The sequence below is a fragment of the Polyodon spathula genome, chromosome 24 (assembly GCF_017654505.1).
Source record: "Polyodon spathula isolate WHYD16114869_AA chromosome 24, ASM1765450v1, whole genome shotgun sequence".
NCBI lineage: Eukaryota > Metazoa > Chordata > Actinopteri > Acipenseriformes > Polyodontidae > Polyodon > Polyodon spathula.
In genome coordinates, this window is record NC_054557.1 from 2,119,241 (window position 1) to 2,144,658 (window position 25,418).

A 25,418-nucleotide genomic window follows, 5' to 3' on the forward strand; every position below is an offset into this window, starting at 1 on the left:
AGAGTAGGCAGCAGTTTATTTGAGGTGGCTGTGCTAGATCGTACTTTCACAGGTCACAGAAAAGCCAGTACAGATGCACTGATAGGCTGATTTAAACAGTCCTGTCATTTGAACAGTAAATTGTTATTTGTTGAAGTACGTTTTTTGCCTAAGTGCAGTGCACACAGGACTGTGAAGGAATAAAGGAAGCAGAAGGTAGATACATTGTTGCGTCGCTTGCGTCGTGCAGTAGTTCATTTAAAGAACATTAATTTTTTTCTCTGTACTTGTCCGGTATACATTGGCCTCTAAAAGAGGTGAATTTTGCGGCAACGCCTCAATTTCCCGATTTCCGTGAAATTGCGATTTAGGTAGACCCCTAGCTATACTCTATATGTGTTGTGCCTAGGAATTTGATAGTGTAGTAGATGTGTTGGAAAACATGGATTGAGAATTCATTAGCAGTTTGCTACGCGTGTGGACTGGCAGAGCTATACTGGTGTTTTTTTCTGAAATGAGACTAATATTGCAGATAGCAGACTGTTTGGTTCAAATTGCATGTACTGCTTACAATTGATAGAGACATTGCGTCTACAAGTTTCTTGCCCAGCATTGACTGCAAGCTAAAAAGACAACAATGCTGTGGACCAGAAGGGGCCAGGCTGTAAGACTTTGGAATGCAAAGCATATAGGGGCTAAAAGGCTCCCAGGGACTGGCATTGGACCCAGAGGTTCTCAGAGAGATCGAAAGAGATAATGCCACTGGGATCAAAGGGGCAGATTTATGGACCTTTTTTCTCCAGGAGTGTGAAGAATGCACTGAGTTCAGAGGTTGTCACACTAGACTACACACACATACACACTAAATTAACAGAATAATGTGTTGTACCTTGACCATTGGTTAAGTGTCAGAGAAAGGGGAGGTGGACCATCTATACAGAAGGGTATTTAATATCATGCAAACATTGTAATGATGAGTATTGTGTTTGTCCTGTACCTGGGACCAGACTCCCTGCATATCTCAATAAACCTGGCAACTGACTGAAGAAAAGGACTCTGTGCATTTTCTTGAATCTACTTACTCACCATCATTTTTTTTTTAAGTTACTTCAAGATGTTTCCCCAGTCTCTAGTTATAGAGCAGGCCAAAGCTACTGCCAGGATATCGCATTATTTGCTGTTGGTCATTTTCTGTTTAGTGTTGGTGAAATCTACCGCTCTCTTAAATACTGTGTTCTACATAAGGGAACTAAACTACTGTACATTGAACATAATCGATACACAAAATACCTCTGTCGCCTATGATTAAGAGCATTCTGAAATGTTTAGTGTTAGTAAAGCCTGTCTCTCACCAATTCAGCACATGCTTCTCCATGCCAGTGCAATGACATGAATGATGGATGTGCAACATTCCCATCTTGGATGATTTTCCATTGTACATATTTAAGAATTGTGTTAAATATTTTCTAAAAAACAAAATCTCCCCTTTTACCTTTTGTTTCTGATTGTGTTTGCTTCTGTGAGATGAAACAGATCTTGCATATGGCATTCATACCCCTTATTGCTGAAGGTAGTACCCTGAGGATGGCTGTCTAGTTCCGAGAGTTCATCTCGAAATATACACTGAGTGTACAAAACATTAGCAACACCTTCCTAATATTTAGTTGCACCCCCTTTTGCCCTCAGAACAGCCTCAGTTCGTTGGGGCATGGGCTCTACAAGGTGTCGAAAGTGTTCCACAGGGATGCCCATGTTGACTCCAATGCTTCCCACAGTTGTGTCAAGTTGGCTGGTAGTGGATATCTACTCTGAATAACTTGCTCCATTTCATCCCACAGATGCTCAATTGGATTGAGATCTGGTGATTGGACAGGCCACTGCAGTAAGCTGAATTCACTGTCATGTTCGTGGAACCATTCCTGGACAATCCTAGCCTTGTGGCATGGGGAATTATCCTGCTGAAAAAATCCATTAGCAGATGGATACACTGCTGCAATGAAGGGATGCACCTGATTGGCAATGATGATCAGATATCCTGTGGCATTCAAACGTTGCTCCACTTTTATCAAGGGGCCCAATGTATGCAATGAAAGTACACCCCACACCATCACACCACCATCACCACCACCACCACCGGCCTGCAATGTTGACACGTGGCATGATGGATGCATGTACTCATGTGGTTTTCTCTATACCCTAGTCCTCCCATCAGCAAGAAACAGCAGGAACAGGGATTCATCAGAACAGGCAACGTTTTTCCAATCCTAAGTGTTTTCGTTCCTTAGCCCACTGCAACCGCAGTTTCTTGTGTTTTGCTGAAAGAAGTGGAACTCTGTTAGGTCGTCGGCTGCCTACGTGTCAAAGTACGACGAGTTGTGCATTCTTTTATGAGTCTTTTGGCACCAATGTTGTACTGAACTGTCAGTTGACTAACTGTAGCCTGTCTGTTGCTCTGTACAATTTGTGTCAGCCTCCTTTGGCCTCTTTCATCAATGTTGACTGGATGTCCCTTGGGTGGTGGACCATCCTTAATACACATTGGAAATTGCCGAGCGTGAAAAACCCAGCAGCGTTGCAGTGCTTGACACATTCAAAACGGCTCACCTGGCACCTACTACCATACCCTGTTCAAAGGCACTTAAATCTTTTGTCTTGCCCATTTACCCTCTGAATGGCACACATACACAATCCATGTCTCAATTGTGTTAGGCTTAAAAATCCTTTTTTAACTTGTCTCCCCTTCATCTACACTGATTGAAGTGGATTTAACAGGGTACATCAATAAGGGATCATAGCTTTCACCTGGATTCACCTTGTTAGTCTAGATCATGGAAAGAGCAGGTGTTCCTGATGTTTTCTACACTCAGTGTACATATACAGTGCCTATAGAAACTACACCCCAGGGACTGGCACTTGTCGGGATAGAAGAGAAAATGAATGAAGCAAAGTACAGAGAAGTCCTTGAGGAAAACCTGCTGCCCTCTGTAAGAAAGCTGAAACTGGGATTGAAGTTCACCTTTCAGCATGACAGTGACCTACACTGGAGTGGCCAAGGAACAGAAAGATAAATGTCCTTGAGTGGCCCAGTCCAAGCCCTGACCTAAATCCAATTGAAAATTTGTGGCATGATTTGAAAATTGCTGTCCATCAACGCTCCCCGAGGAACTTGACAGAGCTTGAACAGTTTTGTAAAGAAGAATGGTCAAATATTGCCAAGTCTAGGTGTGCAAAGTTGGTAGAGATCACAGCTGTAAATGCTGCCAAAGGTGCTTTCACTAAATATTAACTCAGGGGGTTGGAGACTTATCCAATTATGATCTTTCAGTTTTGAATTTTTAATATATAATTTTTTTCTCCAATGAAAACTTTTTTCCCCGTTAACAGTGTAGAGTATGGTGTGTAGATAAGTGGAAATCCTCTTATCTAAAATCCTCCTCCTCATTTAAATGCATGAAACTCTTAGGCACTGACACAACACAATGTGAAAAAAAGTCAAGTGGGTATAGACTTTCTATATATATAATGTATGTACATACAGTGGCTCTCAAAAGTATTCACCCCCATTGACTTTTCCACATTTTATTATGTTAAAACACGGAATCAAAATGGATTTAATTAGGAGTTTTTGTCACTGATCAACACAAAAAAAGTCCATAATATCAAAGTGAAAAATAAAACCTACAAATTGTTCCAAATTAATTACAAATATAAAACAGAAAATACTTGATTGCATAAGTATTCACCCCAATAAGCTCTGGTGCAACCAATTGTCTTTAGAAGTCACATAATTAGTTGAGTTGTGTCCACCTGTGTGCAGTTAAGGGGTTTCACATGATTTCAGGTTAAATACACATGTCTCTGGGAGGTCCCATAGTTGGTTAGTACATTTCCTAACAAAAACTACATCATGAAGACGAACATTCAAAGCAAATCCAGAATAAGGTTTTTCAAAAGCACCAATTAGGAGTAGGATATAAGAACATTTCCAAGACATTGAATATCCCCCGGAGCACAGTAAAGTCCATTATTAAGAAATGGAGAGAATATGGCACAACTGTGAATCTGTCTAGAACAGACCATCCTCAAAATCTGAGTACCCGGGCGAGAAGAGCAGTAGTCAGGGAGGCCACCAAGAGGCCCATGGCAACTCTGAAGGAGTTACAGTCTTCCACGGCTGAGCTGGGAGACACTGTGCTTATGGCAACAATAGCCTGAGTGCTTCACAAAACTGGTCTTTATGGGAGAGTGGCACAAATAAAGCCATTGTTGAAAAAACTCACATCAAATCTCTGCGAGAGTTTGCCAGAAGGCATGTGGGAGACTGAGACCAAGTGGAAGAAGATTCTATGATCTGATGAGAGCAAAATACAGCTTTTTGGCCTCAATGCTAAGCGCGATGTTTGGCGCAAGCCTAACACCACACATCATCCTGAGAGCACCATCCCTACCGTGAAGCATGGTGGTGGCAGCATCATGCTATGGGGATGCTTCTCTGCTTCAGGGCCTGGAAAGCCGATGAAGATAAGGAAAAGCACAGAGAAATCCTGGAGGAAAACCTGCTGAAGTCTGCAAGAGAACTGGGACTTGGGAGAAGATCCCTCTTCCAGAAGGTCAATGACCCCAAACATACAGCCAAAGCTACACTGGAGTGGCTTAAAAACAAAAAGGTTAATGTCCTGGAGTGGCACAGTCAAAGCCTGGACCTCAATCCAATTGAGAATGTGTGGAAATAGTTGAAATTGCTGTTCACCAAAGATCCCCATCCAACTTGACGGAGCTCGAGCAATTTTGCAAAGAAAAATGGCAGTTTCCGGATGTGCAAAGCTGGTAGACTGATCCAAATAGACTCATGTCTAATTGCTGCCAAAGATGCCTCTACCAAGGTTTGACTCGAGGGGGTGAATACTTATGCAATCAATTATTTTCTGTTTTGTATTTGTAATTAATTTAGAACAATTAGTAGATTTTATTTTTCACTTTGGGATTATGGATTTTTTTGTGTTGATCAGTTGACAAAAACTCCTAATTAAATCCATTTTGATTCCATGTTGTAACACAAAATGTGGAAAAGTCCAAGGGGGGTGAATACTTTTGAGAGCCCCTCTGTGTGTGTGTGTGTGTGTGTATATATACACACACACACACACACACACACACACACACACGTGTGTGTGTGTGTGTGTTACGGGCAAAGCCAGAAATGAATTGGCCACTGATTTTGGGCAAAGCTCTAAATAAAAATTTTAAGTAAGTTGCTTTGGGCTTTGCTTGGACAAACCACGGTCTGCCCACTGCTTTTCAGGCACAGTCAGAATCTTTTCATTCCTGTTCTGAATGACAGATGACCTTCTGAATAAAAATGAACATGAGAAACCCCATTGACAGTTGCGTATAAAAAAAGACAGTGTTATCAATAGCGTAATTACAACCAATAATAAGGAGTTGTATTGAAGTGTTCAATCAGAAAGATGGATGCACTTACTGGGTGGAACATGATCAGCTGATTTCATATTTGACAGTGTTTAAGCTATGTAAAAATTGGAGAGCAGAGTGACTGAGAGTGTAATTTAAGTATGTAATACGTATCGAGATTTTAATAATTTGTTTAAAATAAATTAGTCTTACATATTTCACTAAATGTTTTATATAGTGAAGCTGTCAATTAAAATATATTTGAAATATATGCCTGTTTTCTGAAACCAGACTTTGTGTACTTTTTATGAATGAGATGAGTGAGTGAGTGAGTGAGTGGGTACTAAGTTCTCATCTCACCTCTTGCTGTAACATGAATATGGGGTATTGCGTTCTCATCTCTTGCTGGAACATGATTGTTGGGTACTGCATTCTCATCTCTTCTCCTCTTGCTATAACATGAATGTGGGGTACTGTGTTCTTGTCTCTGCTCTTGCTGGTACATGATTCTGTGGTACTGTGTTCTCATCTCTCCTCTTGCTGTAAATCTGACCATGATTGTGGGGTACTCTGTTCTCATCTCTCCTCCTCTTGCTGACCATGATTTTGGTGTACTACGTTTTTATCTCTCCTTCTCTTGCTGGAACATGATTGTGGGCTACTGTGTTCTCATCTCTCTTTCTCTTGCTGTTCTTAGGTTTGAAGTCTCCCACTGCAAGTCCCCTCTAGCATCCCTCCTGATTTTAGGATGCTCCTGATCCTTCTCACCCCAGCCCTGTTTGCACTGAGCGTATTGGGTGAGTAATGCAATGTCTACCACTTTGCAGTCTGGCAACTCTCCGAAGCTAAGCCGGAATGGGCCTGATCACTCTTGGGATGGAGTATCCATTGGAAATGCAGCTCTCAGAAGCAGGCTTAGGTCTGGTCAGTACTTGGACGGGGGCTGCAGTATGTAAAACTAAAAATGATCAACGCCACTGCTACCCAGATGCTTTGTTCAGCAACCCCTCTATTGTGGGAGAGAACAGTGGTATGGAAATCAATCAATCAATCAATCAATTTTTGTATCATATAGCGCCTTTCGTAGTGGACCACCATCACAAAGCTCTTTTCAAGATGCAGTAACAAGAAGAAAATCCACAATACTGTAAATACATAGAAATGCATAATACATGATATACTGTAAAAAAAAACAAAAAAACATTGCATAATACTTGAAATAGTAGCAATCAAAATGCAAGGTGAGAAAGAAGAAATAGTGTGAGAGAAAGGAAGTAGTTACAATTTAATGGGAGTTAAAACATTGTGATTATTTTACATTTTTAGCTGATAATGTATTATTGTCAATCCTTACTCCTTAGTTGCTAGTGGCTCCTACATGTATGTGGAGCTGTGGTCCCCAGTATAAACCCCAAATCCCTGTGGGACCTGCATCTACGCTGTCCTCATCGCCAGAGGACATTCCCTCTGCTTTCGAGTTTAATCAGTTCAGCTCCCTCCTGCCTCAGCTGGCTGTACGACACATTTAAAGACACCATTAGGAAAAAAATGCTGTTGAAAACCAATACTCGTTAAAGTCTAAGCAGGCTGAAGAATAACAGGCTTTTAACGCCCCTGCCTTGAGGTTAAGAATCTGCCTTTATACTAAAACAAAAAGAACATACATTAGGTTGTTACAATTTAGACGTAGAACTAAATTAAGTAAAAGCTGTATTATAATAGCCTTAAACACTTGCACATACAGGACCACCATAATAAACTACTCTGCTACAAAAAGCAAATAGACCAGCTGAAACTGCTTTAGTAATGTCTTGTAACCTCCCCCCCTTTCCTTTCCCTAACTTCTTGTTAATCCCATGCACTAATGTTCATGCTTTTGTAAGAATGGGCGGGTGAAGTCTTCAGTGGATGTAGGTGCTACTAATGCTTGTTGGCCCTGAGGATTAAGTAGGTAGTAATGTGGCAGGAATAAGGCCCCTGGTATGGTATTTATATTCTTAAAGAAATGGGTTGTACTGACATGATTTTAAAAACTTTTCTGACACTTCTGAAATCATACATGTTGAGAAGACACTCTTAGACATCACAGACAGTGCTCAGTTTTAACGCAGTTACTATTCCAGGCAGAAGGGGGCAATATTGTCACAGTTTTCACTGCATGCTTTTATTTTTTTGCTAGCCAGGCATTGTCTGTTAGCCATTCACTTTTGTTTTTGTGCCATCGCATGAGGTCATTACACTGGCCTTCCCAATCCAGACCTAGGGAATCAGTCACGATAGGCTGTCTAAGTTTGCTTTTGTGTTTCCTTAGTAACCACAACAACATGAAAGAACATTTCCCTTTGGAGAAATAGAAGGTTACAGCAAAGACCCATCACATCTTTAATCTGTTGTGCTCATTTTTATAGCTGTAGGGTATTTGGCAAAGCAATTACATGGAATATGCAACAGAACTTATTTTAAATACGATTATTTTACCAAGGGGTTGATTTAGTCGGTCTATACAGTGTCGTTTATAAGCCACAGCTGGATTTTATTAGAGAATTCTGTAGTACCAGGGAATCCCCCTGGGTGGCATCAGTTACTATTTGTAGATTATCCCGGGAGAACCATGGGTAGGTGGCTGATGCTATCCAGGGTGATTTAAAATTGCATTTGGTTATCTAGGTACAGGCTGATCAAACTCAACATGGGATCTCAGCGTGGAGGTCACAGAAAGGTTGTTTTTGAGCTTCCAGAAATGACCACATCCTATTACCTGTTCAGCTAACCCGAGAATTTCAAATGATCAATCAAATAATTTCCATTCAGTCACGTACTGTAGGTTTGTTTAACTGTAAACAATTAACTTAATGTTCACAAATGTTGCTCAGCTAAAACTGTTCAGCAAGCATCCTTTTAGGCTATCAGTATCTGTGTCTTGCCTGTTGGGTAATATTTCGTATTACTAAAATTGACAAATAAAAAGCCACAGAATCTGCCCTGATAGACAGTACTTGTGCCTCAGAACACCCCGAAACACGTGACTTTACCTTTGCAGTATTCCGTATTGTCTGTCGCAGCAATGTATTTCAACATAATCCCAATGGCTTGGATCTTTGCATTCACACACCATAGGACTTAAAACAGCTGGAGCAGACATTTCCCTTTGCAAGATTGCTGCTTCGATGATTGAAAGGAGTTGCTATTGAGGGAGCAGAAAACCAGCATTGCTGCCGAAGGGAGCATAATCTGGATACACACTACGATGCGCACTACAGATGGTGTAAAATAAAAATATATTTCTGTGATTCAAACAATGCAGGGCATTGAAAAGCTAAAGCCGTGCATCTCTTGTAAACAAGGCTGGATGTTTTTAACCAGCACATTAGTGCAACAGTAGAACCTGTAGTAATCAGTAGTGTATAGGTAAGTATTGCCTGATGTTTCTCTTGTGTAGTGCAAACAGGGGCGGCTAGCTCGCCAAACCCCCAGTCTCTTACTAATGAATTGTGCTTCCCTTCTGGATGATGTGCGTTTTTCATTTCCACCCTGCCACGTGACACTGGCACATCAACAATGCTGTTCATCCCATCTGTTTAGTGAAAATTAAACTGCAAGAATGCAAGCGCCCAAATCTGTGTGATCAGCCTGTACCTAGATAATCAGATGGAATTTTAAATCACCCTGGATAGAATCAGCCACCTACCCATGGTTCTCACGCACATGCTTAGTAGCAACCAGCCGTCAGCCAGGACTGGCTATGGTTGGCTTGATGTCTGGATGGAGCGCAGCCGGTTAGTGAACACGATGATCAGCGCGCACTTTGTCTCTACTCTAACCAATCACAGTGCTGTATTGGTGACCTCCATAACCCCCCCCAATCCATTACAGCAATGCATCTACTCAGTCCGTGATGAAAAATTCAAACCATGACTTCAGAGTAATGAGATAACTACCTTAGTATCTGAACATATTACTACTGGATTAAATCTGGTAGTCGGACAAGAAGGTCTGCTGCGGCTCTTCAGTCTTGCATGTTGTGTTACTTTGCGGAAAGACAAAAAAAGTTTAAGCTGTTTAAATATTAAAATTCACAAGTCTAATTATCTTTTTCTAACTTCATCTCACTTTAAGTTAATGTTTAGGAATACTCTTATTTGTTCAACTTTGGTTATTTTTGCAGTTTTAATCTGCTTTTATTCTGCGCCGTCTGTCCCCTTTTCTACCTTTTAAATTAACTCAGTAATATCTTGTTGTGTTTGGCAATTTTTTATTTTTTTGTTAATTTACCGACCACTACTCTCTAGTAAGACCTCATCTTGAGTATTGTGTTCAGTTCTGGTCACCTCGCTATAAAAAAGATATTGCTGCTCTAGAAAGAGTGCATGCAAAGAAGAGCGACCAGGATTATTCCGGGCTTAAAAGGCATGTCATATGCAGACAGGCTAAAAGAATTGAAGCTGTTCAGTCTTGAACAAAGAAGACTACGCGGCGACCAAATTCAAGCATTCAAAATTCTAAAAGGTATTGACAACGTCGACCCAAGGGACTTTTTCGACCTGAAAAAAGAACCAGGGGTCATAAATGGAGATTAGACAAAGGGGCATTCAGAACAGAAAATAGGAGGCACTTTTTTACACAGAGAATTGTGAGGGTCTGGAATCAACTCCCCAGTAATGTTGTTGAAGCTGATACTGGGATCCTTCAAGAAGCTGCTTGATGAGATTCTGGGATCAATAAGCTACTAACAACCAAACGAGCAAGATGGGCCGAATGGCCTCCTCTCGTTTGTAAACTTTCTTATGTTCTTATGTCTGTTTGGGGTAGTCGGTCATTAAATATACTGTACAGTATATTTTGTATTTTAATATTATTTATGTAATATTTTAGATTATTTTTTTTTCAGTCTTGTTGATAGCCACGTCAAACTTTATTTTTCTAGGTGTTTGTTTGTAGCTGACCATTCTTTTATTAGGTCTATTTAAATTATCTGCTGGTTCCTGAAAATAAAAATAAAAATGTACTTCATTGTTAATTACGTGGTTTTTTTTTTTTGTTTTTGTTTTTTTTCAATTTTGGCCTTAATTGTGACCCAACCCCTTCACCTGCATCTGGTGGTATGATCACCCAAAAATGTTAGCCACTAGCTGCCACTGAGCGCAGATTCGGTATGCACATTAGTACAGATCCTTTAAACCCAATTATCCAGGACAGAGGAAGTGTGCAGCCTCCACCAGCTCATTAGTACATGGCTCAGAGTACACACCATGCACAGGCAGCAACATTTATGTCATGTGAAAATTAGCTAAAGTTCAGGGTCGCAAATTCCGATTTAATGTGCTGTGAGACGAACGAAAGCAGCAACTTGTCATTAAGAGAAAGGCAGATAACGCGAGACGTTTCATTGTTAACTCTGAACAACAGGAATTATTTGTGCATTTACTAGTAAAACTTTCATTTAGTGAAACTTTTATCTGAACTTTCCAGACTCGACTGTAATGCTCTTCCCTGAAACTACAGAGGTCTGCAACCCCGCTGCCGCACCTACGACTGCTAAAGTTCTCATTGTTTGGAGATTGGAGAAGTAAGAGCCAGGATCAGAGAGTTGGTCTCTGGAGGATTTAAAAACGGAGCAGGGCTTCCGTTCTCTGCTGTGATACAGAGCTATATTATAAAAAGAAAAACACAATTAAAATGAAAGAATATCTAAAAAGTATTTGTCCATGTTTTTCTCGGCACTTGTATTACTGTAAAAACCGGTGTGTAAGTCGTAGCACCCTTTTTTGAGACCACAATTTCAGGAAAAAGCCTATTGGTCATACTGGTGTATAAGTCACCCCCCCCCCCCAACCTAGTGTCCAGAAGGTTTGTATTCTGTGCCCCAGAGTTTTCACATTCTGCTACCCTGACTGCATTAGTATTTACTGTGTCTTTGTTAAACAAGAACTTGGTATATATTACACTTTAATTGTTTTAAATAAATAAATAAATAAAAAATTGTTCGTTTGGTTGAATGTCATATTTTGATGAGTTTACAAATGATATGGGCCAAAACCCTGTTGACTACCTGCACCACACATCAGAATGATCCAAGTTCATTCCTGCTTAAAGAGACAACCAATATTAGTAATTGCTTATGTGATGCCTTGCTGTATATTGTACACACGTTCTTGTAAAGTGAGGGTCCTGCTCTCTTTCAGCCGCTCTCGATGTCCAGGTCCCCGAGGACCCTGTGGTGGCCCGGTTTGGGAGTGACGTCACCCTCAACTGCTCCTTCTCCAGCGGCTCTGCCTTCAACCTGTCGGACCTCAGCATCTTCTGGCATCTGACGGACACCAAGCGGCCGGTGCACTACTTCTCCTCGGGGCTGGACCAGGACATCTACAGCAACCGCACCCAGCTGTACTGGGGAGAGCTGGGGTCCGGCAACGCCTCCCTCTTACTGCGTAGAGTCCAGATCCAGGACGAGGGCAGCTTCACTTGCTTTGTGAGAATCCGCGAGTACAACAGTGCCGCCCTGCTGCTGCAAGTGGCAGGTGAGTCACAATCATTCCGCTGTTTTCCATGCTGCTTTTGCCATGGTTGTGCTTTACATTTCCTATAGTTTACCACTGGTTTGCCATGTCTTTTTAAAATATGTTTTACCATACCTCTCTGGCCTTTGCAATGCTTACCTGTCCTTTATATTTATATATATATATATATATATATATATATATATGTGTGGTAAACTTTTATAAGGGATCTTTTCATTGTAAATTCAGGAGTAAAGATAATCTTATCATTAACCTTCTCTTGAATTTACAGTTAAAGATCTGTCAACTCATCTTCGGGGGAGGGTGAGGAATTGTGTTTTGATTGGAGAAATATCCCTGAAGTTTATCCAGCGAGTATTGCACTACAGTTAATATTTTGTTAATTTTTTTCAGGTTTTGTAAACATTTTGGATGATTTTGTATGATTTCTGGTAAGCTTGACAAATCTCCTGACCAAAAAATAAATAAATAACTCACTGTTATATCTAGCTTTTACTTTTTGTTTTGAAAGTACAGTAGATGGCACTTTAGCAACCTCTCCGTTCCCAGCAAAAAGTTATTAACCGTACATTATTATAAAGCGAAAAGCCACATTATCAAGTGTATGTATGTGGAAAAAGGATGTATACTATAGTTGTGAAACAGCACATTGAAATACACGCCTTGGTCATTTAGTGTTAAAAAACCAAAACACTAAATATCAGAACAAACAACTGTTTACTAATATTACACGGATGTGTAAAACAAACAAGTATACCCAGTACTGTATTGTACACGTAATACTACAACAGCGTACTGTCAATATCCTTAAAATCAGTGAACAAACTTGGTATCCAGTACATGCATTTAATACAGAAGCATCATTTTAAAAGAAGTAGTTGTCCAATGTTTGTTTTTTTTTATTACGATTCGCCACCTCCAGCTGTAAATCGCTTTCAATTTTGCATGCAGCTTTGTAGCCAATTTAAAAATGTGTGATACAACAGATTTTGAGATGCTAAACTTTTCTGCCACCCGCACTAGTTTAGCACTGGATTCACGCAGTGCCTCCAGAATCCAAACTTCATCGGCTATAGAAATGTCCACACGTTTTGGAGCCATGATGGCAGACGACAAGCAGACTCAATAAATGTATACGTTATGAAAAGTGATACATATAAATAAATAGACGCTGCATGCGTGCACAGGGTGTATTCTTGTGCGTGCCGTAGCCATAAATATTGTAAAAAAAAATAGTTGTCATTAAGCGGCAGACAGTTGCTAATATCTGAAATCCATTAACAGTAAAGTCAATGGGATGGGATTGGTTCCTGTGAAAATGTTAATAAGCGATAATTGACAGGGTTCGACAATAACCATGGCCCGGCAGCCTGGGGCCCTTGGAGAGTGCAGTTTGGCCAGTAGTTGTGAAGCAACACAAGCCCGACTGGGCCGGTTACATTTAACTAGTAATATATATATATATATATATATATATATATATATATATATATATATATATATATATATATATATATATATATATATATATATATATATATATAGTGAACATGGCTTCCGTTTCATGAATCCAAGAAAATGGGCCAGTGTGCCAAAAAGCTGAAAACAAATTTACAAAGCATTTTTTAAAGACAAAAATATATACTAATCCTAACTTTCCCACCGCATGTCATATTTGTTGTACAGTCAGAGTTTGAGACTGTGTACTGTGCTGTGTTGGTGGTACTTGTTCCCGCGACATGGCAAATCTTTTTCAGATAGGGTTTTCTACAAGTACAACCAGTAAGCCAAAAGGAAAGCACTGAAATCAATAAATCATAAAGAAATATTAAAAAAAAAAAATGAAGATGAACATTTAGAGTGGAGGTTTCATCTGGTTCCACTGTGACCGTGAAAAAAAGGTAATGTTCTAACTTGTTTGGCATCAGTTTCCCAGACTTGCAGATAAAACAGCAGATTTATTTGTTGTGAATTCAACATTTCGTTTACATCATATCCACTCTCAGACACCCAGATACATGATCGAATTGTCTAACTTTTTGATTTGGGATCCGATGTGTTCAGGTCAAAAATTCCATTCACAATCTTTCCAAGACTCAGCAAGACTGGCGCTGACTTGGGAGAGGCTATGCAAGCGACAATGCTCTGAGAAGGATTATTATTATTTTGTGTTATGAATATTGTTTTAATAGAGTTTATTATTGGGATTAGTGATGAAAATTTTGAATAGTTTCCTATTTGAATACACAGGATGCAACAGTTTTGTGTATTCGATTACCCGAACTCTGGTCCCTTATGCTAAAAGGCAAATGCGTGTGCACAAGCAGACAGCATACACTGTAAACCGGTAAAGTTTAGCTGGGCTCACGAAGTGTACAAACAATGTCCAAGATGAGATTTCTTCGTTCAATACCCTATTTCCTTGGGCACAAGTTTTTCCTTTTGTTTACTGAATTAAAATGCAGAACTCAATGAGCAGCAAGGTCACAGTGTGTATCTCTTCTAATTAAAGCAATAGTAGCATAATATTGCGTAAACAGCCAAATAATGTTTTGCTGTAGTGTATTCAGAATAAAATAAAACTGATCATATATCAACCTAAATATCTTACATCTGTTTAATTCTAACAAATAATATTTATAAAATAATCTTGTAAATATATATTGTAAGTAGTGTAAATATTGTAACCTGTCCAACATAGAAAATACATTCCAACATTACAATAGTTGAATTACAACTAGCCATCAAGTACTGACATTGAAGTCAAGTTACTTTGTTTATTCAATAACCTGTAAATAATTCAAAACAAGGATACCTGGTTGTACTTTTAATATTCAGTGCAAATGTTGCCGTTACTCCATCCATGCACAGAAAGTCAACAGTAGATGTTTTACATTGAACTGCAGTCCAGAGTTAAAAAAAAAAAACAACTCCTTACAAACTACAAGTATCTTTCCTTAGTCACTGCATTCTGCTTAATATTTAGTATGTCTTTATATTCATTATAACGATAAATGACCTTTCTAATTTCAATGTTACCCAAGTTTGGATTACTTCTTTTAGCACTTGCTATATACGTTATTTTATTTCAGTTCACACATTCAAAGTTTGCCAGTGCCATGCTTCCGGAAGCTGTTCACAACTGGCTAGCAACAGCTCTAGAAGCTGCTGTGTACAGTCATTACAGAGGAACTCATGCAGGGATCTGTTAACATTAGCTAAAAACAAGGCAATACAATTGGCAACAATTTAAAAAAAAATACGATTACTGTAGCATGTTGCTATTACAAGCATTGCATAATTTAAATAGGGTCCTTAAGTTTAATATGCAAATAACAAATGGTTTAAGACTGACATAACACTTGTTAAGTAAATAAGAGACGCATTTGCTTCTACTAGTTGCTAATGTATAAGGCTTTTTTGTGCGCTTGAATATGTAATATGCTATTCGAATAGTTTTTTTTTTTTCATTTACGTGTATTCAACTACACTGACCCATCCCTAATTAGGATTATTACAATTCAGTTTTAACATTGCTGTGACCATATGGTAACAGTTTGTTAATTGTACACATATTTTCAAACCTTAATAGTATTTTTTTCTGACAAGCACACAAATGTGGCTGAAGTAACATATATTGAAAGTTTTGTATAGCCACTTTCTTTTGAGACGCGGGCTCCCTTTGGTTACCATACACATTTAGAAACATACTGAAAATAAAAACCATCATGAAAAAATATGTAAATTTATTGGGCCAGATAAAACTGTATCCGAGCCAGTAAAAACAGTAGCTCAGTGGCCCGAGGGGCCAGTAGTTCAAAATCTAAACGTAGAGCCCTGCAGTTGTCTTTATCAGGGTTGCTAGTAACCGGCATGTACTCTATATAAAACCATACCTGATTTGGTTGTTGGAGGCTTTAGAGATGTCAGTCACTTGGTAAGCAACCAGTGTTTTTTTAAAAAGGCTTAAAATGGAAGTCTAACGTCACCATTACGCCATTGTTCATATATGAACGCTTTCTAGTAGTGCCGTAGGGGAAGGGTTAACCTAGAATTATATGATACCTTGTTGTAGCTCCAGTTATTGGGCTGTATGCATGAAAGGTTTTTGTTCGTAAATACCTTTTACCTGCAGGTAATTGCGTTTCATTTAGGTTATGGAGGTGTATAAATGAGGTTTACGGTTTCATATGGTATTGTGTTTGCTCAGTCAACAAAGTATTCATCAGAAAGTGATGAGTTGAACTACCACAGCCCAAGGCAAACCTGTCAATTTCAACATTGTCCAGAGATTTACAGTCATGTAAGCACCATTTCTGTAGTCAATAAGAGGCAGCAGTGCTTGTACAACAAGAGTTTTTGCTAAAACCCAAACTACATCTGTTGGCTTGGGTGAATTTTAGGCCCTTTTAGATTGGTCGAAATACCTTTGTGAACATATTGAGGACCAGAGTTCATTTCAACATCATCACCAAGCATGTAAAGTAATAAAACAAATATTTACTCACATTTCAGCTTACCAACAGAGCATGTTTTTAACTTTGAGCTCTGGTTAATCACTAATGGGCCATTGGATAAAAGTACAAATGTAAAACACCACCAATGTGCAATGATTTATGTGAAAGAGAGGTATTTATCCACCCTGTACGAGGGTTTATTTAGGAACATTACTGGTGTTGCCACTTTCCTTGATATGATACAGCTGTGAACAGAAACATATTTCAAGTGTGTAAAAAGATACCACCACAGAGTGCAAAAACAAGACAGAATGAGACGTTTGCCATCATGCAATTTATTAAGTGACAGTTATTTAATTAGACCAATAGAACACTGAAAACTATTCCTCTACAGTGATGATCAATGACGACTGTAAAACCCACAACCAGCTCATGGGGTTTTGTTACATAATTTCCCTGGTGTTTGACAAATCTAATCCAACTATTTAAACCAGTAAAACATCCACAAATTCTAACAAATAAAGTCCATCGTACTTACGGAAATAAATGTATTGGTGAATTTGTTGCAGTCCCTTGAACATTCCCTGCAGTGAGAGAACCAGGCTGTGTGAGAGGGCTGGATCTCTCGCAGCCTGGATCTCTCACTGCAGGTCCTTCAGGGACAGGCCTCTCACAGCCTGGATCTCTCACTGCAGGTCCTTCAGGAGCAGGCCCTCTCTCACAGCCTGGATCTCTCATTGCAGGTCCTTCAGGGGAATGCCTCTCAAAGCCTGGATCTCTCATTGCAGGTCCTTCAGGGGCAGGCCTTTCACAAGCCTGGATCTCTCACTGCAGGTCCTTCAGGGGCAGACCTTTCACAAGCCTGGATCTCTCATTGCAGGTCCTTAGGTGCATTTTAAATTGGAAATGTTTCCTCATCAGAACCTACTTTTAAAATGTTGCCATGCATCAGTCACTTTGAAATCATTTCATCAACATGTTGGCTTCAATTTCAAAAACCCTAAGCTGCAGTTCTACTCAGACTTGACTTGCCACTTCCAACCGTCTGCTTTCAAAACTGAAACAAATCAGCATCTGGTAGCTTGACCTTGTGCACCGTGCAGCGTCTGAACCCATACAGGCACGGAATCAGTGAGATTGTGTATTCTTCTCTGGTCCAGGCCGTGGTCTAGTTTTCAATGAGATTCTGAATTCCGATCTGGTCCAGGCTATGGTCTGGTTTTCAGTGAGATTCTGAATTCTGCTCTGGTCCTGACTGTGGTCTAGTATTTAATGAGATTCTGTATTCCGCTCTGCTCCAAGCAGTGGTCAAGTTTTCCCTCAGTTGCCTATCAAGGTGCTCCCAGACATGTTCGATATGGTTTATGCCAGGACTATGAGGAGTCCAGGGATGAGGCTGCAGCCCCTGTTGTCTTCTGTCTTCCTACAGATGGTGCAATGTAAACTACAAAACTCCTTGGCACAACAATGGTATTTGGTGGACGTGAAGGATAGCAATGCAATGTGCTGAATTGACAACAACAAGTCGGTCTTTCCACTGAACCAAATCGCACCGTGGCGCTGCATCCACTATGTTTTACTGTGGCCTTTAGGTAATTCATCTCCAGCCCTCCTCCATACCCAAATGCACCAATTCAAATGAAATTGCTGAAAGAGGGGACTCATCCTGAGAACAAAATGGTCCTCCAAAACTGTAGAGGTCTGTCTAAAATCTGCCGGGCCCAGTGCATTCTGCGCTGTACATCTTCATGGGTTACCAGAGGATTCAGTCGGGCAGTCCCCTGTCCCCAGCACACTGTGTCCCCAATCCCAATGATACAAACAGCCTTTATACACACAGCACACTGTCCCTCCCAAACCTCATGATACAAACAGCCTTTATACACACAGCACACTGTCCCCAAACCCCAAAATACAATCTTTATACACACAGGACACTGTCCTCAAACCCCATGATACAAACCGCCTTTATACACACAGGACACTCTGTCCCCAAACCCCGTGATAGAAACAGCCTTTATACACACAGGACACTGTGTCCCCAAACCCCATGATACAAACAGCCTTTGTACACACAGCTCATTGTGTCTGTAATATAGCTGCTGACATGGCACATTGTACGTAAGATGTTCTCTATTTGTTCAAATCATATTAGGAGGCACTGAACTCCTCAGTTTACCCCATGATTGACCTCCTGTGATACTGCTTGCCGTGTAAAACACAACTGGTGTACACCACTGCCTGCTGGCTTGTGATAACGATCTACTGGGACCAATGGATCTTGATGGCGACCTCCAAGCAAAGTCAATATCCACTTAATATCTTTATTAGGATTTTAATGAGCGGCTTATCTAAAGCGGACAGATTGCAGACTCCTATCCGGCTCCAGGCACCCAGTTTGATTGTCTTGTGTCGCCTGAGTGTGCTGTAGGGAAGAGGGGACAGTGTTGGAATGAACACTTGGATCTGCGGGTCATTGGAATAATCCTCCAGAATGGAGAAGGCCGGGAAAATTAAATCTATTTCACTGAACAGCAGGCAGGGGCCATTTTGATCAGGGAGAAAGTCTGGCATTTAGACTCGGCATTGCTGGTTTGCAGTTTTATATCAGGCAGCCAGTTTTATCTATAAAACCATTTCCAAGGGGCTGTTATGGAAGATGATGACGTTTACAATGCCATGTGTATCACAAAATGTGATTTGTCCTAATGAGGAATGCTAAAATAATGCTTGTCAATGCTGCAGAATACGATTTCTTGGTCTAACCATAAATTATCATGAAACTTCAAGGGGGTACTTTTTTTTTTTTAAATCTTTGTTCTACATAGTAGCCCTTGTTTTGCTGTCTATATTCAACACCTCATGGATCATAGGAATACATTTCTCCACTTACATTTGGGAGCATTCACTAGGAGGGATTACATAATATATCCAGCTCATGCTTGTTTTCTGTTCCCACAATAGCTATTCAATTCTATCAGCATTGTTGAAGAAGGGAATATGCGCTGGATACACTATGATGCTCATAAGAGAACTGTTCTTTCTGCTAGTGCAGTAGTAAAAGTTTATAGTATTAAAGTATTTCCCCAATTTTTTTTATCCATGATGTGTGAATATACAGATCAGTGAATTACGTTGTCTCCCTCCCTCTTTCTTCCAGCCTCCTACTCCAAGCCACAGCTGACCCTGGAGCCAGACTCGAACCTGCGGCCGGGGGATGAGGTGTCGGTGAGCTGCCTGGCGTATGGGGGATACCCGCAGGCCACTGTGCTGTGGCAGGATGGGAAGGGCGCTAACCTGACGGAGAACGTGACCACCTCGCAGGTCGCCAGCGATGAGGGGCTGTTCCATGTGCGGAGTGTGCTGCAGGTCATGCTGGAGCCCAACAGCACCTACAGCTGCGTGGTGAGGAACCCGGTGCTGGGCGAAGAGACTCACGCTTCGGTCACCATCACAGGTCAGCACACACACTGGGGTTGCGCTTGTATTGTTTTATTGAGAATAATTAGCAGATTTAATCCAGTGTCCAGCGTATGTGTCTGAAAAGATCAAGTAAGCACCACTGCTCCCGAGGTGCTTTGTTCTACTCTCTTTCCAGGAATACGATTTTCCTAATTTTGGTCATAAAGAGAGTGGATTTTAAGTGTAGTTACTTGTAGCTTTTTTGTAGTTACTTTTGTGCACTCCCATTCACTATATAGGTCTCAAATGTTCAGTTTTTAAAGAAACATGTTTTAGCAAATATATTTTAATTTTACAAATGTGACCTCTGGTACTACTATAGGTTTTTTTTTTTGTAATTCAATTTTTACTAAAGAAGTTTATACAAAAGACAACAAGTATTGGAGAGCAAACGCTGTCCCATCCCACACCCCTCCCACTATCATCCCACACCCGTCTCAGTACCACAGACTCCACCCCTTCCACCACACACCCCTCCCACTATCATCCCACACCCGTCTCAGTACCACAGACTCCACCCCTTCCACCACACACCCCTCCCACTATCATCCCACACCCGTCTCAGTACCACAGACTCCACCCCTTCCACCACACATCCCTCCCACTACCACCCACTCCCACCACCTTGTGTGGCAAACTTGAATTTTAGCTTTCTTTTCTTCATTAAATCTGGCGCTAGTATTACCATTGTAATTGTGATCCATTATTACTTGCAAATGGCAGTTGCTTTGTAATCTGCACATATGAAATGATCTAATATATGGCAATGTTATGAGAGCGCAAGAGAAATATTATTTATATTCTGTATAATCATCTGAATAATTTGAGTGCAACAGAATAATATAGATATACATGATGCACAAGTCCATGTATTCTATCAGCAGTCGTTCCATACACAAATATTACACCATCAAAACCACTATCAAGGAAATTCACAAAACACATTAAAACATTCTGTAAAACAGGAGCAGCTTTCTGTTACAGGATACCAGAGCACCCAGTTTGAGCTGTTTCTGAGGATACCCAAATTAAAAGAATAGGAAAGTGGAACAAAGCATAATGAAAGCATTGTGAAGCCCAGAGGTATGGTAAAGCATATTAAAACATGGTAAATCAGTGTACCCATAGGAAAAGCAGGGGGGAAGCACAGTTACCCTTCAAATTTACTGTGGGAAGGACAAGGGAACAAAGTACTGTAACTAAATGTATGTACCTTGGGAACTGTAACAATGCCCTGAGATGAATGAATGCCTGAATTAATTTAAGACAGTAGCTTACCCACAATAATTGTATAAACATCTAACAGGCCTTCATTTCATTGGAGAGCAATGGAAAATTCATTTTTGAATATCTTTCAAAATTAAAACAAATATTCAAATATTCTTTAATTCTGAAATAGCTGGAAGAAAATGCTGCCACATTGCAGTAAAACAAATCTCTCTGGATTTCATATTAACATGGTATCTGTTCAAATTAACTTCTAAGTGAGCTGTTAGACAGATGAGAAACACTGTTCTGTGCAATAGAGTGTGTGTTGTGTAATTCAGACATCACTCATTGGTTTTCTTTGCATCCTTTTAATACATTTAGAAATCCTGTTCTATGAATGGTTATAAACATGGTCAATATTTCATATCTAGGGTTAGTTCTATTCCTCAAAGTGCCATGGTAAAGAAAGTCTATACATCTTTGTCGCCATAATCAAGGTGTAACATGAAAGTACAAGACATTTATAGTGTAAGCTAGATTTTAATCTAAAATAGAAACTGTATTTTGAACTTTCTGCTTAGAGCTTCAGCATGTTTTTAAAATCCACGAGGGTGTATCCTCCATCTTGCTGGCCATGAGGAAACCCTTTCACTGAAGGATATGTGGTCAGCAATCTCCACCTTGGCCTCCCAGTCTGTTGGTTCTGCCTCTAGGAGGCCCGGCTGGGACAGGCTTGATGAGCGCATTCCTGTGTGAAATTGTCTCCCCTCTGCAGTGCACTCAGAAAGGTCACTCCTTGTGCTGCTCCACTGGGCTGGCTAATGGGATAGAGCCGGGGAGCTGTTTAACAGGATTGTAGTTCACCTATGGTCAAGGCCTGCATGTAACCTGGTAGTGCTGGGATGTGTCCTGCATAATGGGCCTGAGCTACTCTATGCATGACCAGTGTGATGTAAAGCCAGTCATTGTCGAGTCTGGATTAACAACTAATGGAATGTTTCACATATATCCATAGAAACACCTCTAATGGGAGGCCTGTCACACTTTTTATATGTACAGTGGGTATTGATAGCTCTATTTTCATATTTATAGTTGTGGTACGGTAATCTCTGGCTAAGAGAACCCCCCTCGGGAAGCAAAGTGTTCTCCAAATGATAAGAATTGGTAAATACAAATGTATTTATAATGACACACTTGCATCAACATATGAAGTTAACAGAATAAGTAAAAGAAATAGGCAATATTTTTAATCAACTGTAATAATAAACTAACTGACAAACTAAATTAACAAAACGCTACGGTCATTTATGAATACGAGAATTCATTTTAACACAATGGTTATTAACACAGCACCGCCAAGAACATGTTAATGATCCAGAAGCAGCTGTAGGTTATGCTGACAAGTCAGTTTTGAAAAGATTGAATACACCATTTGAATTTGAGTTTGATGGTGAGGTATCAGGCTACAAAACAATACTGTATAATTTTTCAGTTGGTTAGCAGCGAATCGATATCAGTGCCAAAAAGGTGTTCTTTTAAGCGAAGTTCCTGTGCCTTTAATGGAAAAATTCTATTTCACCACAAGGTTGTTACCTAAACCGAAGTGTTAGAAGGCATTCCTATACGCCAAGACTACTGTACTGAAATACCCTTTAACAAGAAATAAATCCGGTTTTATTGGCCTCTTGTTCACATCTTGTGTGAATACAATACAAATACAGTCTGCAATAGAGAGGGTTTTAAAGTGGGTGTTTGTAGAGGGATATTTATGGTTTTTGCAAGAGTGTGCAGTAGATGTGTCTCACTCGGTTTAATTTCTCAAGCGTTGAAACTAGGATTTAGAAACATGTGCGCAACACTAATGTGGAAATTGAATAGTATTGAAATATTAAATAAATAACCTTGTATGTTTACTACAACATCTTGATTTGACGTGCATATTTCTTAGGAACTATACACACTCTATCTGCAAAGAAGTTTAATTTGTGGATTCGGTCGTTGCTGTATTCAATCCTGTATACTCTCCTTAGTGGCTCTGCTCTCATCTCTGTGTATTCAATCCTGTACACTCTCCATAGTGGCTCTGCTTTCATCTCTGTATTCAATCCTGTACACTGTCCATAGTGGCTCTGCTCTCATCTCTGTGTTTTCAATCCTGTACACACTCCATCGTGGCTCTACTCTCATCTCTGCATTGTTAAATGGCTTTATAAACATCTCTCTACTTATCCTTTTTTTCTCATTTAAACGCAATTAGAAATGAAAATCTCATTGTAATTGAAACTCAGTTCACAAGCCTATATTCCCACAACAAACATGTGCCATTAATTAGTGTACAACCAGTATCTGCTAGCCAATACCTTTAATTGACTTTATGCTTTGTTTAACAAATGACAAGGCAAGGTCCCCAGTGTTAACTAAAGCAGAAATAGAAAGAAATTGGAAGTGCATTAACAGAATTTTCTGTTGATTTCAACAAAGATACAATTGCAATCTTCTTTTGGTTTTAGGAATACCTAAATGGATCTATTTCCAAGTTTCTCCCTAAATCAAGGAAATGAATAAGAGGGTGTATGTTTTTGAGATCAGTCGTGGAGACAGAAGTACCTGCCAACCAATCACTTGCTATCAAGTCTGTTGGCGCTGCTGCATTGCCTTGTAGCACTTACAGCAGGGGGCTGCAGCTGTCCCATACACTGAAATCAGCTGATCAGTTGAACTAGTTTAAAGAGTAAGTAGCTGCAAATGATTTCAGCATGTTTTTTATGCTGTTGTGTGGGTATCTCTTCTGAGTGGTTCTGGTGCTCCAATATTGAGTGATTACATGTTTTTTCTCTTATTTTGAACTTGCTTTGAGCCTGACCAAGATGTCCTAAGTGCCAGCACCAAACAGCCTTCCCCAATCCATTAGAGTCATGTGACAGTGTTGGCTTTCTGCTCTGCCTACCCCAGCTAGAGAGCAGTACACTGGCTATGTTTACAAGCACTGCTGGCACCCAGAATGGAACCTTCTTTTTCTAGAATTATGATGTCATCCTACCGTCATTGTACTATACTTTCTAGATTTTGGAAAGGTGATCTGTAATTGTTCCATGGGTCAAATGAACAAGAACAATTTACTGAGACAGAGGTACACTTCTTATGTCCTGTAATCCCGATGCAAGTCTTGTGTTATGAAACACTTATCACACAACTACAGAACAAGTAACGCAAGGGCTAGTGAAACGCAATATTAAAAAAAATGCCAACCAGCGGAAGGCTACAGAGCTGCACAGTGCTTCCCCAGGATTGTCAAAAATACACTGTTAGGAATATTACAATGACTTCTCTGAGTAATCTCAAAACCTGTTTATACAGTACATTTTCATGGAAATATATAGTACAAGTAAAGTCGAGATACACACCTCCAGACGGTCGCTGATAAAATCACTGAAATTTCAGCGCCAGGCAAAACTCTTTGTGTAGCACAGGCAGTAGACCATTAGCTTATAGTCCTTAAGATCATATCATTAAATCGTGCTGTTGGAAAGTATTAGAATTTTCTTTTACCAGACACATTTTGTTTTACCTTGAAAGAAGTTCATATTATAATCCAGAAAGCTTTTGACAAAGTCCCGCACAAAAGATTAATTCTCAAACTGAACGCAGTTGGGATTCAAGGAAACACATGTACATGGATTAGGGAGTGGTTAACATGTAGAAAACAGAAAGTACTGATTAGAGGAAAAACCTCAGAATGGAGTGTGGTAACCAGCGGTGTACCACAGGGATCAGTATTAGGTCCTCTGCTATTCCTAATCTACATTAATGATTTAGATTCTGGTATAGTAAGCAAACTTGTTAAATTTGCAGACGACACAAAAGTAGGAGGAGTGGCAAACACTGTTGCAGCAGCAAAGGTCATTCAAAATGATCTAGACAAGATTCAGAACTGGGCAGATACATGGCAAATGACATTTAATAGAGAAAAGTGTAAGGTACTGCACGCAGGAAATAAAAATGTACATTATAAATATCATATGGGAGATATTGAAATTGGAGAAGGAATCTATGAAAAAGACCTAGGAGTTTTTGTTGACTCAGAAATGTCTTCATCTAGGCAATGTGGGGAAGCTATAAAAAAGGCTAACAAGATACTCGGATACATTGTGAAAAGTGTTGAATTTAAATCAAGGGAAGTAATGTTAAAACTGTACAATGCACTTGTAAGACCTCATCTTGAATATTGTGTGCAGTTCTGGTCACCTCGCTATAAAAAAGATATTGCTGCTCTAGAAAGAGTGCAAAGAAGAGCGACCAGAATTATTCCGGGCTTAAAAGGCATGTCATATGCAGACAGGCTAAAAGAATTGAATCTGTTCAGTCTTGAACAAAGAAGACT

General features: G+C 39.9%; 1 protein-coding gene across 4 annotated transcripts in view; it reads left to right on the forward strand.

The window, feature by feature from the left end:
* The window catches only part of LOC121299162 (CD276 antigen-like), a 98,318-nt gene that overhangs the window by 27,243 nt on the left and 45,657 nt on the right, over nt 1–25,418 (forward strand). For all 4 annotated transcript variants that reach the window (XM_041226750.1, XM_041226751.1, XM_041226748.1 and 1 more), the window contains exons 2-4: nt 6,089–6,188; nt 11,574–11,909; nt 19,527–19,823. In XM_041226750.1, coding sequence (XP_041082684.1) covers nt 6,140–6,188; nt 11,574–11,909; nt 19,527–19,823 — 682 coding nt within the window. In that variant the 5' untranslated portion in view covers nt 6,089–6,139. The remainder of the gene's footprint in view (nt 1–6,088; nt 6,189–11,573; nt 11,910–19,526; nt 19,824–25,418) is intronic.